This window comes from Chelonia mydas, chromosome 7 (assembly GCF_015237465.2).
Source record: "Chelonia mydas isolate rCheMyd1 chromosome 7, rCheMyd1.pri.v2, whole genome shotgun sequence".
Lineage (NCBI taxonomy): Eukaryota > Metazoa > Chordata > Testudines > Cheloniidae > Chelonia > Chelonia mydas.
In genome coordinates, this window is record NC_057853.1 from 39,078,455 (window position 1) to 39,092,332 (window position 13,878).

At 48.2% G+C, this 13,878-nt stretch overlaps 1 protein-coding gene across 1 annotated transcript in view; it reads right to left on the reverse strand.

Moving 5' to 3' along the window:
* SLC6A11 (solute carrier family 6 member 11) overlaps window positions 1–13,878 on the reverse strand; it is a 180,718-nt gene that overhangs the window by 44,384 nt on the left and 122,456 nt on the right. Inside the window, exon 8 of the mRNA XM_007055575.3 lies at window positions 13,629–13,732. Within this exon, the coding sequence (XP_007055637.1) occupies window positions 13,629–13,732 (104 nt within the window). The remainder of the gene's footprint in view (window positions 1–13,628; window positions 13,733–13,878) is intronic.

Consider the following 13,878-nt stretch of genomic DNA (forward strand, 5'->3'; position numbering starts at 1 on the left):
GAGGGACCAGAGCGACCCACCTGAGAGACCGGGTAGGAAGTAGCCCAGGGGCCGAACTACACTGTGGGGTGGGTGTGTTTGGTCAGCGGGTGCGGATTGCCCCGCTGACCCAGCGGTGGGACTTTCACCTCCTGCCACTGTCAGGGCCCTGGGCTGGAACGCAGTGGAGTTGGGTGGGCCTGCGTTCCCCTACCCCAGCGCTCCCCTGCCTGAGGGGCGTGCTACTGACCCTTGCCGGCGCTCCCCTGCCTGAGGGGCGCGCTATTGACTCCGGCCGGCACACCTTCCCCACTAATTCCCCAACGCCCGGAAGGTGTGGCTGAGGCCTGCCCCGGAGACCATAGCTCTCCATCGCCCCTAGGGGCTCGGAGGACCGACCGACACCTGTCACAGACCCCATTATCTTATATGCATAGTTGGGATTACATTTTCCAATGTGCATTACTTTGCATTTATTTACATTGAATTTCATCTGCCATTGTGTTGCCCAGTCACCCGGTTTTGTGAGATCCCTCTGTAACTCTTAGCAGTCTGTTTTGGACTTAACTATCTTGAGTAATTTTGTAACATCTGCAAATTTTGCCAGCTCACTGTTTGCCCCTTTTTCCAGATCATTTATGAATATGTTGAACAGCACTGATCTCAGTACAGATCCTTGGGGGACACCACTATTAACCTCTCTCCAGTGTGAAAACTGACAATTTATTCTGACCCTTTGTTCCCTGTCTTTTAACCAGTTACTGATACATGAGAGGACTGTCCCTCTTATCCCATGGCTGCTAACTTTGCTTAAGAGCCTTTGGTGAAATACCTTGTCAAAGGCTTTCTGAGTCCAGTTACTCTATATCCCCTTGTCCACATGTTTGTTGACCCCCTCAGAGAATTATAATAGATTGGTGAGGTATGATTTCCCTTTACAGAAGCAGTGTTGGCTCTTCCCCCCAATAAATCATGTTCATCTATGTGTCTGATAATTCTGTTATTTATTATAGTTTCAAAGGGTATGGAACAGTCTTCAGATGAGGAGAGATTAAAAACACTGGAACTTTTCAGCTTGGAAAAGAGATGACTAAGGGGGGATATGATAGAGGTCTGGAAAATCATGAATGGTGTGGAGAAAGTAAATAAGGAAGTGTAATTTACTCCTTCAGATAATATAAAAACCAGAGGTCACCCAATGAAATTTATAGGCAGCAAGTTTAAAACAAACAAAAGGAAGTACTTCTTCACACAATGCAGTCAACCTGTGAAACTCATTCCCAGGCAAAAACTATAAAGGGATTCTAAAACAAATCAGATAAGTTCATGGAGGATAGGTCCATCAATGGCTATTAGGCAAGATGATCAGGGATGCAACCCCATGTGGTGGGTGTCCTTAGCCTCTGACTGCCAGAAGTTGGGAGTGGACAACAGGGGATGGACCACTTGATTGCCTTCTTCTGTTCACTCCCTCTGAAGCATCTGGCATTGGCTACAGTTGGAAGACAGGATACTGGGCTAGATGGACCATTGGTCTGAGACAGTATGGCTGTTCTTATGTTCGGAAAGGCTACAATCCTGGAGAGTGCTCCTGTGAACTGATGGAGAATATTCACACTCCTGTTCTGGTAAATGCCTTCCACAAAAAACACCCTGGAGAACCTGGCTCACTAGTGCCCAGAGGGAATGTTAGGGGAGGGGGTGATGTGAGGGATTGTAGGTCTCAAACATGGGCCCACAGGTCCCCAGGCAATGCTCAGACCACAGCCACCACCCAGCTACTCATCCGAATGACTGGAGGAGGAGGCCAGGGAAGCTCCAGCTTGCAAAGGGCTGCACCCATAAAGCTGGAAATCCACAGCCAATTGGCTGGAAAGCTCTAAGTAAACCAGAAAGAGGTACAGCAAGTTGTCTGAGCAACTAGAGGAATCCCTGGCTGGCTGCTACTATGGACCCTGCCTACTTGTCTGACTCCTGAGCCCTGCCTCACAGCGTGTTCCTGGTTCCTGTCCTCCTTATCCCAGGCCCTGGTGTGTTCCCGGTTCCTGCATTACTCCAGGTCCTACGACCTCTCCCTGATGCTGAATCCAGCTCTGACCTTCAGCTTGGCACCTGGCTCTGGTTCCAGGCTCCTGACTCTAACCATTAGGCCTCACCACCGAAGCTCCAGTCCCTACACCCAGTTCTGGAGCTTCCAGCCCTCAGCACTAGTTAGGTCAGTCCCTCTTTTTCCAATTGACTAAGTTCCCCTTGTGGCAGCTGGGGAATAACTTAAGGCATAGGACTGCCCAAGCTATACCTCCATGCCCTCTTTCTCCACTTGTTCCCTGCCATGTCCTGGTACATCCTCTGTACCAGGGGCTCTTGTAGGAGGAAGAAGGGTAGGGGCCAGGGCTAGCTCTGCACCTGGTCAGGTAGCTTCTGTACTGGGGTCATCCCCATGAAGCTGATTTTGGGCTGTTGTGCACCAACATAACTGTCACAAAGTAGTAGCAGGGCAACCATGAATTGTGTTAACCCTTTGTTCATCAGGGACCCAGTAAGTGCTCCTGTCCCGGTGTAACCTTAAATTTGAATTTTCAGCCTCATGCAAATGAGTTTTGAGAACTCCAACAGCCTCTTTAATTCCTTCCTCCTTTTCCTCCAAAGAAATCAATAGAAATGTAAAATTTGAATCCAGCTCAATGACTGTTTTGTTTTTGGCCTGGAATTAGTATTTGTGCAGCCAACAAATTTTAAAACAAGCCTACACTGGAAGCAAGTTTATCTTGTTCTTGTTAAACCCTGGATTTGTGCTGGAAATGGTCCACCTTGATTATCATACACATTGTAAGGAGAGTGGTCACTTTAGATAAGCTATTACCAGCAGGAGAGTGGGTTTGGGGGGTGGGGGGAGAAAACCTGGATTTGTGCTGGAAATGGCCCAACTTGATTATCATACACATTGTAAGGAGAGTGATCACTTTAGATAAGCTATTACCAGCAGGAGAGTGGGGTGGGGGGAGGTATTTTTTCATGCTTTGTGTGTATAAAAAGACCTTCTACACTTTCCACAGTATGCATCCGATGAAGTGAGCTGTAGCTCACGAAAGCTTATGCTCAAATAAATTGGTTAGTCTCTAAGGTGCCACAAGTACTCCTTTTCTTTTTAAGTTTATCTAATTCTTCCTTCAATTTTTATCCATGTCTTTGCCTGGAAGGCATCAGTGCTCCACTGAAATCCAAAGTGATTTTAAATGAAAAGAAACCATCAAATTTGTATGAAAGCTTCAAGTGATCGCAAATGAGAGTGTTTTAAATCATCTGAATAATTCAAGACATGCACCTATCACTACTCCACATACTGAAGGATGGAGAGTGCTGCTAAGCATTCTCTTGGCCCTTGTCTGAAGAGGTCCACTGAATCCTATATGGAGTCCCGATAGTTCCCCATTATCTCCACTCATCTCCTTGCCTTTGAGGAGCACAGATGCCACCCGCCACCCTTCCACTTGTCAACAGGCCGGGTCTATTTGAAACTGGTCAGTGCCACTCATAATCTCCCCATTGCTACTGTGCAGTCATTTACCCCTGGGCAAAGTGGGTGTAAAATGCTACCTTGTCATGACAGTGACACCACACACCCAGTGGTTCCCCAGCATTAGTATGCTAAGGCACACAGGGCTTGTCTACACTTTTTGGGGGAATGCAAGAGGGTTACACCAGTGTAGGTGCATTAGTGTTAACCTCTAATTTAGACGTGATGTACCAATGTAAAATGTGTCATGCCACAGGGCGGCTTACTCCAGTGCAAAGGGGCTGGGTGGATGAGGCCACACAATCATAAATAGGGCTGCAGATTTATCATTACACTTTTTAAAATAAAAAATCATGGTGCAGCCATTGTAAATTTAGTAAAAGTCACAGGTTTAGTGACTGCGCCATGATTTTTGATTAAAAAATCCCCTAACAACTCTAGGGGGCACCGACTCTGCATAGCAACCCTAATCCCAGCCTGCTGGGGAGAGGAGCTGGAGGGACGGGGGTGAAGAGCAAACCTTCCCCACACTCAACCCGGGCAGCGGTGGCTCCTGGGGCTGGGCCCTGGCATTGTGAGGGAACTCGAAGCTCTCACTTTGGGTCCCACCACCCCTTCGTCATACATGGCACTGCAACCCCACACACCTGATCAAAACGTCTGAAGCAGAAAGCTGGACCCAGCCCCACAGGAGCTGCCATTGTGCAGGGAGTCACAGACACAAAATAGTCACAGATAAACAGGATTATGCTACCCATGATTTTTTCCTGACATGAGAAACCTGCATCCTTAATTGCAAGGCATTTCTCCTAGAAGCTAGTTGCTAGGGACACTGTGAAATTATGGGCCACCTCTACAGGTACAGAGCAGGTGTAGTGGGAATTGGACCATTTTCCCTTTCTCACTGCCAGGGTCAGGGGTCATTAAAATGAAGCCTACCTGTGAGAAGGTGAGAACTGATTGGGATAACTTAGCCTACTAGACATTCAAGACCCTAATATGAAACCACAGTGTAGGAGCCTGATCCTCCCCTCATTTACACACCATTAGCTTCACTGAGGTTACTCCTGGTTAACTCCTGTGTAAATTAATGGATGATCAGGCCATCAGTTATTTTATCACTGTCCTAGTATAAATTATAATACCAAATTTGTTGGGATTATAAAACTCCATTTCTTATTCAAAAGGCCACTGGCAGTGGTTATCCAAGTTCCCCAAGATAGACAAATCACAGTTAGATTGTGAGATATGGGCTCTTCCTCCCATTGGCTACTTTCTCTCTGACCTCCAGAGATTATCTTTATGAATTACATGTTTCATACTAAAAATGTATAGGAACAGAAAAATACCCCTGATTGGTACAGGTAGGCATTGATCACACACGTTCAGGGCTGTAAATTCAATGGATCCTTAATGATGTAACAGTTCTATGCTGCATTTCCAAACCATACCCAGGGCCATTTCACACTTTAGCCCTTTTCTTGTCACAAATAGTCTTCTTTGCCACTACCCTAGTAACCTTTCAAACGACTTTGATTTCTGTTTAACTTTTGTGTGTGTTCAATCAATCAATAACCCACCCTAAACAATGAGGCAATAAACTGAGGGAAAATGGTGTATATTAGAAATGATGGAGTAATCTGCCTCTAGAAACCTTACTATGCTGTTAAATCTAAAGCAAAGTGTAGTAGTTCAAACTGTGCTGAATTATGAGCATTTCCTCAAGACAAAATTTTGTATTGAAGAACATTTCGTTATGCAATGCAAGGGCATTATGGGAATTACTCTCTTCTGCTGAAGAGTTAAATAAACTGCTCTGCTCTGCCAGCCACAGAGGCAAGAAGACTTGAGGATGGGTAACAAAGTTTCCACTCTGGGGACCTGTTTCTGGAAGCTAAGCGTTCTGTAGTTTGTGCTCAGTTTGTAAATTTTAAAGAAGTACCAAGAATGGATTTGTGTGGTATGACAAAGTTCCTCCTCTACCTTGGTGGGTCTTGCGCTTATTGGCGGATTTGCTCGCCTCGGAGATTCACGGCAGCCCTCTGTTTGGCCGTTTACGTGAACCCACAGTTCAGGTCAACTCCTCCTGTGTCTGACCAGGAGTTGGAGGGATGGGGGGAACCCGGGCCTGCCCTCTACTCCGGGTTCCAGCCCAGGGCCCTGTGGATTGCAGCGGTCTACAGTGGCTCCTGTAAGAGCTGCGTGACAGCTACAACTCCCTGGGCTACTTCTCCATGTCCTCCTCCCAACACCTTCTTTATTCTCACCACAGGACCTTCCTCCTGATGTCTGATAATGCTTGTACTTCTCAGTCTTCCAGCAGTACGCCTTCTCACTCTCAGCTTCTTGCACCTCTTGTTCCCAGCTCCTCGCATGCACACCACAAACTGAAGTGAGCTCCTTTTTAAATGCAGGTGCTATGATTAGCCTGCCTTAATTGATTCTAGCAGCTTCTTGATTGGCTGCAGGTGTTCTAATCAGCCTGTCTGCCTTAATTGTTTCCGGAAAGTTCCTGATTGTTCTGCAACCTTCCCTGTTACCTTACCCAGGGAAAAATGGACATACTTAACCTGCGGCTAATATATCTGCCTTCTATCACTCTCCTGTAGTGGGAAGATCTCCTCGCGGAGCCCCTGCTACACAACCCCTACCTCCGTGTGCAGGCGGCGGAGTCCCCCTCGGTGCGCCAGAGGTTGGTCCTGGCAGAAGTCACCAAAGTCGGAGACCTCCTGGACTACGACCGAGGAGACTGGCTGGATCCCCTGACGCTCGCTCAGCGCATGGGGCTCTCCAGACCTCGTACCGCCCTGCGCGTACTTCAGGAGGTGAGGGCCGCTTTGCCGCCCGCTGCTCGGGTTTACCTCGACCGGGTCCTGCGAGAGGGCGCGCCCTGCCCACCCTCCACCCCAAGCCCTCCAGACCTTTTCATCGGGCCCCTGCCCCGTGGACCCGACCGACCCCCCTGCCCCTTCACCGTGAGCCGGCTGCACGAGCTGCAGCCGGTCCGGTTCCAGACCGCACCAAAACAACATCTCTACACACTCGTGCTCCACACCCTTCATGTCCTCACCCTTGCGTCCCGCCCTGACACAAAGTGGCGGGACCTCCTGCCACCTCTAGAGGTTGAGGAGCCCCGGTGGGCCAGCCTCTATTCCACCTTAGTCCCGAGGCCCGCCGGGGATATCAGTTGGCGGCTCCTTCACGGGGCCGTGAGCACAGGCGTGTACTTGGCGCGGTTCACCCCGATCCCAGACACCTGCCCCTTTTGCGGCGTGAGGGAAACCCTGGCGCACGTCTACCTGGAGTGCGCCAGGTTGCAGCCCCTATTCCGGCTCCTCACCAATATTTTGTTAAGGTTTTGGTTGCACTTTTCCCCTCACCTTCTTATCTACGCACTCCTGGTCCGTGGCCCCACTAACTCGCGGGACCTCCTGGTCAACCTCCTCCTGGCCCTGGCTAAAGTGGCCATCTATAAAACCAGGGTGAGGAGGTTGGCCGATGGAGTCTCCTGTGACTGTGGGGCCTATTTCCGATCCTCCGTCCGTTCACGCCTCCGGGCAGAGTTCCTCTGGGCGGCGTCCACCGACTCCCTTGACGCCTTTGAGGAGCGTTGGGCGCTGTCCGGGGTCCTCTGCTCGGTGTCCCCGTCCGGTTCCCTTCTTTTGACCCTTTGACCACACTCCCGTCCCTGTTCTTCATTAGTTGTCCCCCGTAATTACTTGGCCTCCAGGTCCTGTGGATCTCCCCCTTAGGCTGGGGGAGATCCTTTAGCAGTGGGCGAGCTTTAGCCCGCCCACTTCCTGGATCCCAATAGGATCACTCTCCTGTAGTGGGAAGATCTCCTCGCGGAGCCCCTGCTACACAACCCTTACCTCCGTGTGCAGGCGGCGGAGTCCCCCTCGGTGCGCCAGAGGTTGGTCCTGGCAGAAGTCACCAAAGTCGGAGACCTCCTGGACTACGACCGGGGAGACTGGCTGGATCCCCTGACGCTCGCTCAGCGCATGGGGCTCTCCAGACCTCGTACCGCCCTGCGCGTACTTCAGGAGGTGAGGGCCGCTTTGCCGCCCGCTGCTCGGGTTTACCTCGACCGGGTCCTGCGAGAGGGCGCGCCCTGCCCATCCTCCACCCCAAGCCCTCTGGACCTTTTCATCGGGCCCCTGCCCCGTGGACCTGACCGACCCCCCCACCCCTTCACCGTGAGCTGGCTGCACGAGCTGCAGCCGGTCCGGTTCCAGACCGCACCAAAACAACATCTCTACACGCTCGTGCTCCACACACTTCATGTCCTCACCCTTGCGTCCCGCCCTGACACAAAGTGGCGGGACCTCCTGCCACCTCTAGAGGTTGAGGAGCCCCGGTGGGCCAGCCTCTATTCCACCTTAGTCCCGAGGCCCGCCGGGGATATCAGTTGGCGGCTCCTTCACGGGGCCGTGAGCACGGGCGTGTACTTGGCGCGGTTCACCCCGATCCCAGACACCTGCCCCTTTTGCGGCATGAGGGAAACCCTGGCGCACGTCTACCTGGAGTGCGCCAGGTTGCAGCCCCTATTCCGGCTCCTCACCAATATTTTGTTAAGGTTTTGATTGCACTTTCCCCCTCACCTTCTTATCTACGCACTCCCTGTCCGTGGCCCTACTAAGTCGCGGGACCTCCTGGTCAACCTCCTCCTGGCCCTGGCTAAAGTGGCCATCTATAAAACCAGGGTGAGGAGGTTGGCCAATGGAGTCTCCTGCGACTGCGGGGCCTATTTCCGATCCTCCTTCCGTTCACGCCTCCGGGCGGAGTTCCTCTGGGCGGCGTCCACCGACTCCCTTGACGCCTTTGAGGAGCGTTGGGCGCTGTCCGGGGTCCTCTGCTCGGTGTCCCCGTCCGGTTCCCTTCTTTTGACCCTCTGACCGCACTCCCGTCCCTGTTCTTCATTAGTTGTCCCCCGTGATTATTTGGCTTCCAGGTCCTGTGGATCTCCCCCTTAGGCTGCGGGGGGGATCCTTTAGCAGTGGGCGAGCTTTGCCCGCCCACTTCCTGGATCCCAATAGGATCACTCTCCTGTAGCCATCTGGCCCGACCCTGTCACAGTGGGTATGGAAGCCAGTAAGCATGAATGAGGCTAACAAAAAGTGATGCAGACGCTCAGAGCTGAAGGAAGGAAGGATGGCCCACTGGTTAGGTTCCTAAGCTAGGACTCAGGAGACTGGGGCTCAATTTCCTGCTCTGACATAGCCCATAGCATGGACAAGCCACCTAGCATCTCTATTCCTCAGTTGTCCATCTGGAAATCAGAGATAGCAGTACTTTCCTACCTGATAGGCTGTTGTAAGGATGAATCCATTAAAGATTGTGAGGTGCTCAGATATTACAGCATGGGGGGCCATAAAGTCCCATAAGTAGAACTATACTATAACTGCACTACAGTTTTAAAATCAGGGGCAGCAGAATTGGGATGGCAGGGGAGGCTAGCACCTCCACAATGGAAATACTGTGGGAGCTCTGCCCCCAAGGAAAATTGCACATACCTGGGGAGCTGGGGGGACGAGAGCAGAACTCAGAGGGGCTTGAGCAGGCATTGCGGGGGCTGGGAAGCAGGGAGCAGGACCTGGAGGGCTGGAATGGGCCTGGAAGCAGGTAGGAACCCTCAGGACCCTCCTTCCCAGCCTGGAGCCGGTTGCCTCCTTCCCCCACGGAGTCTCAGCGCCTTCTCTCACTCCCCCTCTTATCCCTCCCCCGCCCCATTCGCAGGGAGCTGCTGTGCCCCCCACCCCTATTTAAAATTGTGGATTTGTTTAATGTGGCAAAAACCTTATTCTCTTTCTTTATATGTGGCTTAGATATTGCCATCATTGTGATGTGAATCTTTGCACTTCCAGCAGGCACCAAAATGTAGACAGAAGCAGGAGGATGCTGGCTGTATCCCCGACCACCTGAGGTGGCGCTGCAGAATCCATTGGCCAATGCAGCCCCCTTCAGGTCCACAGACTGCTCTTGGTCACAAGCAGTGTCTCTGTGAGGTATTGGGATTGACTGGTGAGCAGTAGCACACCAGCCATACCGGGTAGAAGAGAATTATTACTAATTATTGGTATTACCGTTGTGCCTAGGAGCCACAGTTGTGGATCAGGACCCCGCTGTGCTAGGCGTTGTACAAACACAGAACAAAAGAGTTCACAATCTAAGTATGAGGCAAGAGACAACAGCTGGAAACAGACAGACAGATGGGGGACTGCAAGGAAACAATGAGACCATATTGGTCAGCAGGCTAGGCAGTGGTCTCAGCACAACAGCGGCCTACCCACTGACCAGTTTTCTATAGGCATCACAGCACAGGAGAGTTTTAAGGATGGATTTGAAGAATTTGTTATTGTTGATAATTATGTTGCTTTTCCTCATTGGCAACTGCCCTTCACAATGCCAATGAATTGATTTCTTTTGCTGGTATACCTACAGATTTTTCTGTCTTGTTTCTAGTAAAGAAGATGCCATTTAAAATTATATCGCTTTTCAACCGGGTGTCTCTTCTCTCCCATTTCATTATTTTACACTGCAACGCTCCCTCAGAAAAGAGAGAATCATACAGTAAAATGTGTTGCAAAAAAAAAATCTTTCAGCACATGTTGTTCCTGGGCTTTGGACTGGCATGGAGGAAGTCAGTGGTTTGATATTGTAATATGCTGTCTAGAGCATACTTGTGCCACTGCCCTCTATTGGATAGAATAAGTACTGTTTAATGACATATCATAGGCTCTTTACTTTACGTTCTTCATTAGCTCAGGGGATAGTGGTCTGTGCTTTTGAATAGCACTGATTGAAAGCTAAGTCAAACCCACCGGACAGCGATGTGATATGCAGGGTTTCTTCACTTCATCACAGGCGTTCATTTCTCTTTTATCACCACAAAATAAATCATGTGTAATTGGCCACGTTCATACTTTTTCCTGAATCAGGACCAACTGAACCTGAAGTCACACAGTGTAAGGTGTATACGAAGCCATAGCCTCTACTTCTTAAGCAAATGGCTTTCTATATTGTCTTCCTCTCTCTAACAACCCTGGGTTTAGCAGGCCGATGCTCAAACCACTGAGCTATCCCTCTTTAACTTTAATCTTCAAATCATTACCCCTTTTAAGTCATCCATGGACTACCACAGGAAGAACCTACCTCCATGGAGGACTGTACACTGGTCCAGGTGCCATAAGTAATGTGCTGTGGTTGTTCATGAGTATTAACATTTTGTGATTTCTCTTGAAGAGTCATAATTAGCCTATGTAAATGAAGAGTCCAGAGGGCCAAGGAGCCTCCAGTGTGGTTTCAGTCTCCTTACCCTACTATCATCAAATTCCACTATTTCAGAGACATTGGGGAGCAACTAGTGTGCTAGAGACCTTACTGCCCTCAGAGTGAGCCTTTATCCATTCTCTTAGCCTTTATCAAGCACTGTACAGTACTGGATTACAAAAATACGAGTGCTACTGCAGCCGTTGGGGCTGTGACTGAAGTAGTTTTTATAAGAGATGTCGCAGGACAGAATGAAAAAGAAAAAGCTGTACTTTGTTTGGCCAAAGCATTACTCCACACTACTGAGAAAACAATTTCATCACCCACAATTTTCCACTGGGGACATTATGTTGATTTTGAAGGTACCTGGCCAGACCCTCAGCTGATGCAAATCAATGTCATTCCAAACCTTCAATGGAACTACATCAATTTATACCAGCAAAGGGTCTGGCCCAGAGAGCAGAGTGGATAACCACCTTTGTTGCCTAAAAGCTGTGAGCAATCTCACATGTTTGCAAGGCAGTTTACATCAAGTCTCTTTTGGGTAATTTAGCACTCATTCAATTTGTACAAAAGCTGGTCTGCTTTTATTCCCTAAGCATCCACATTTCTCTAATGATCTTTTCTCTCCCACTCTCTTTATTGGCAGCCATGCAGGGCAGCGTTTCTCTCATCAAAAGGCATGGCAGGACTGAGCGGGCACAGCATGCACTTTCTAGAACTGCCTCCAGTACTTTCCTGCAAGGTTTGTTCATGCACTGTAATCTAGGATTCAAATTCTCCAGGGTTTTGTTGTTGTTGATAATTATGTTGCTTTTGCATCATATCATCATTAGTTGTCTTTATTAGTATTAAAAAGGCCCTTAAGTTCTCACTCTGAATATCTCTTCAGCAATAGCACGTTTATAGTTTAATGTAATGCCGTGTAGTAAAAGCTGCTGAATCAGACACAGACTAGTCCGAGATCAGTTCCGGGACTGATCCAGAAACCTGACTGGGTTCGGCTATGTAAAGTTACAAATTAGCCACCCAACACAAAAGCAATGGCCCCCTGTTTACTATATAAATGCAAATTAGTGAATTAAGGAATTTTTCTTTTAATTGCTCTAGGTGTATAAGCCAAAGTGGGAAAAGTAAGAGTTTATATTAGGAAAAGCCAATTAGACTGCATTTTAGATGCTACTATATGGAGGTAAGATATTGTTACATTCTCTCTCTGTAATATTGTGGTTTGCTGCATTGAGAAAACCACTTTAGTGCTGTTCCTTGAATTAACTGTCTAATTACACATGAATAGTTCATGACTGGGGAAACAGTTTAAAAAGCTGAGTTCAGAAATATGACATGTGTCTTGATCTGTGTTTGAAAAGTGACTGTCCCACCAGGGGCATTGGAACAATTTGCATAGTGGGGGTGCTGGAAGCCATTGAACAAAACTGTAAACCCTGTATGTGAGGGAAACCATGTATTTGATTGTTTTTAATACTTCAAGCCAGGGAGTCCTGCCACACCTCCAGCACCCGTAGTTCCAGCACTCCTCTGGCCCACTGAGGATGTGACAGGTGGTGTGCAGGGGCGTGCACAAGGGTGGACAAGCAGGGGCATCCCCCCCCATAATCAGCGAGGGCACAGAAGTCCCCAAGTTGGGGTTGCAGCAGGGAGATTGAGCTCCTCCAGCCCTGGGGCATGGCGGGGGCACAAAATGTGCCCCTCCAAGAACGGTCAAATGTTTATTCCTGCACACGCCCCTGGTGGTGGGGTGTGTGTGTGTGAGAGAGAGAGAGAGAGACTAGAGCTGGTTAAACAGAGTCAATTGCATAATTATTTTGAAGAACTTCACAATAATTTTCAAATAAAGTATTTGTAATTTTTTTTTCATTTTCTCCCAGTTTACAGATTAATTCACACATATTCCTGAATATAGGTTCACTTGGGGGTTTCTTTTTTATGTCAGTAATTTTTCTTATTATTTGCATCAGTTTGTGTGTAACACGCATTAATATTAAAGCCCTGATCCAGGCAAGTGTCCTTGCTCAAGACAGAATGTTAGCACATGGTTAATTTAAAGCATGTACTTAAGTTCCATATAAGGCTATTATTTTAGGTTACACCATATGCTAGGCAGAGCACATTAAAAGGAATGAATTTCTCACTAGTATATAATATTTTTTTATTTCTCATTACTACTCGAGAAAAAGGGCAAGCACCTAAGCTCCTCTCTATGGGGCTGATCCTACACCCCAGTGAAATCAATGGAATTTTGCACATGCTCAAGTACCATGTGGGCACATATCTACCTTTGGCACTGATTCAGGAAAGCACTTAAGCATGTACTTAAGCCCCACTGAAGTCAACAGCAAAACTCCCATTGATTTAAAAAAAGAATACCAGTGACATATTAGGCCCTTTTATTGTGCTTTACCTAGTATCCAGTACAACTTCAAGAAGAACGGCATCCAAAGGGTAAGCCAAGCTCACTTGTTTTAATGGGAGTTTTTTAAAAAGCAGATATATGTATAAAATATTTCAGTATGACTTTTACAATGCTTTAAAATAGAATTAGACCAATAAGGGTACGAGCTCCAATACTTTTATGGGATGACTGAGGCTGTGCAATGCCCACTGGTGTCCATAAGAGTCATACAATTCAGACCTCCATGCACATGACTTGAAAAACAGACACCCGCTTTCCCCCAGACTATTTTTACCCAAATAAGGCCTTGATTCAACAAACATTCATGCATGTGCTTAACTATATTCATGAGAAGATTTCCACTGATGCCAGTGGGGCTACACATACAAATGAAGCTAAGTGCATAGGTGTTTACAGGATTGAGGCCTACATTAAAAGCAAATGTGTTACCTGTAGCAGTTGTTATTGTAGTTGTTGTAACTCCCCAGGGCTGTCAAGCATCCCAAGCAGATGGCATAAGAGAAAAATATCTGCGTGCCAGCATCCACCCAGACCTGCAGGCAGAAACCAAAGGCGTTATCAAAGGGAAAGAAGGAACCATCGTTGTTTGTGCTTTCAGCTTGTTTATTTTCTCCCCGCAATTACACGAGGTAACTGTAAATATCTGTCAAACTTTGTTTAAATTCGAAAAAACATGGGC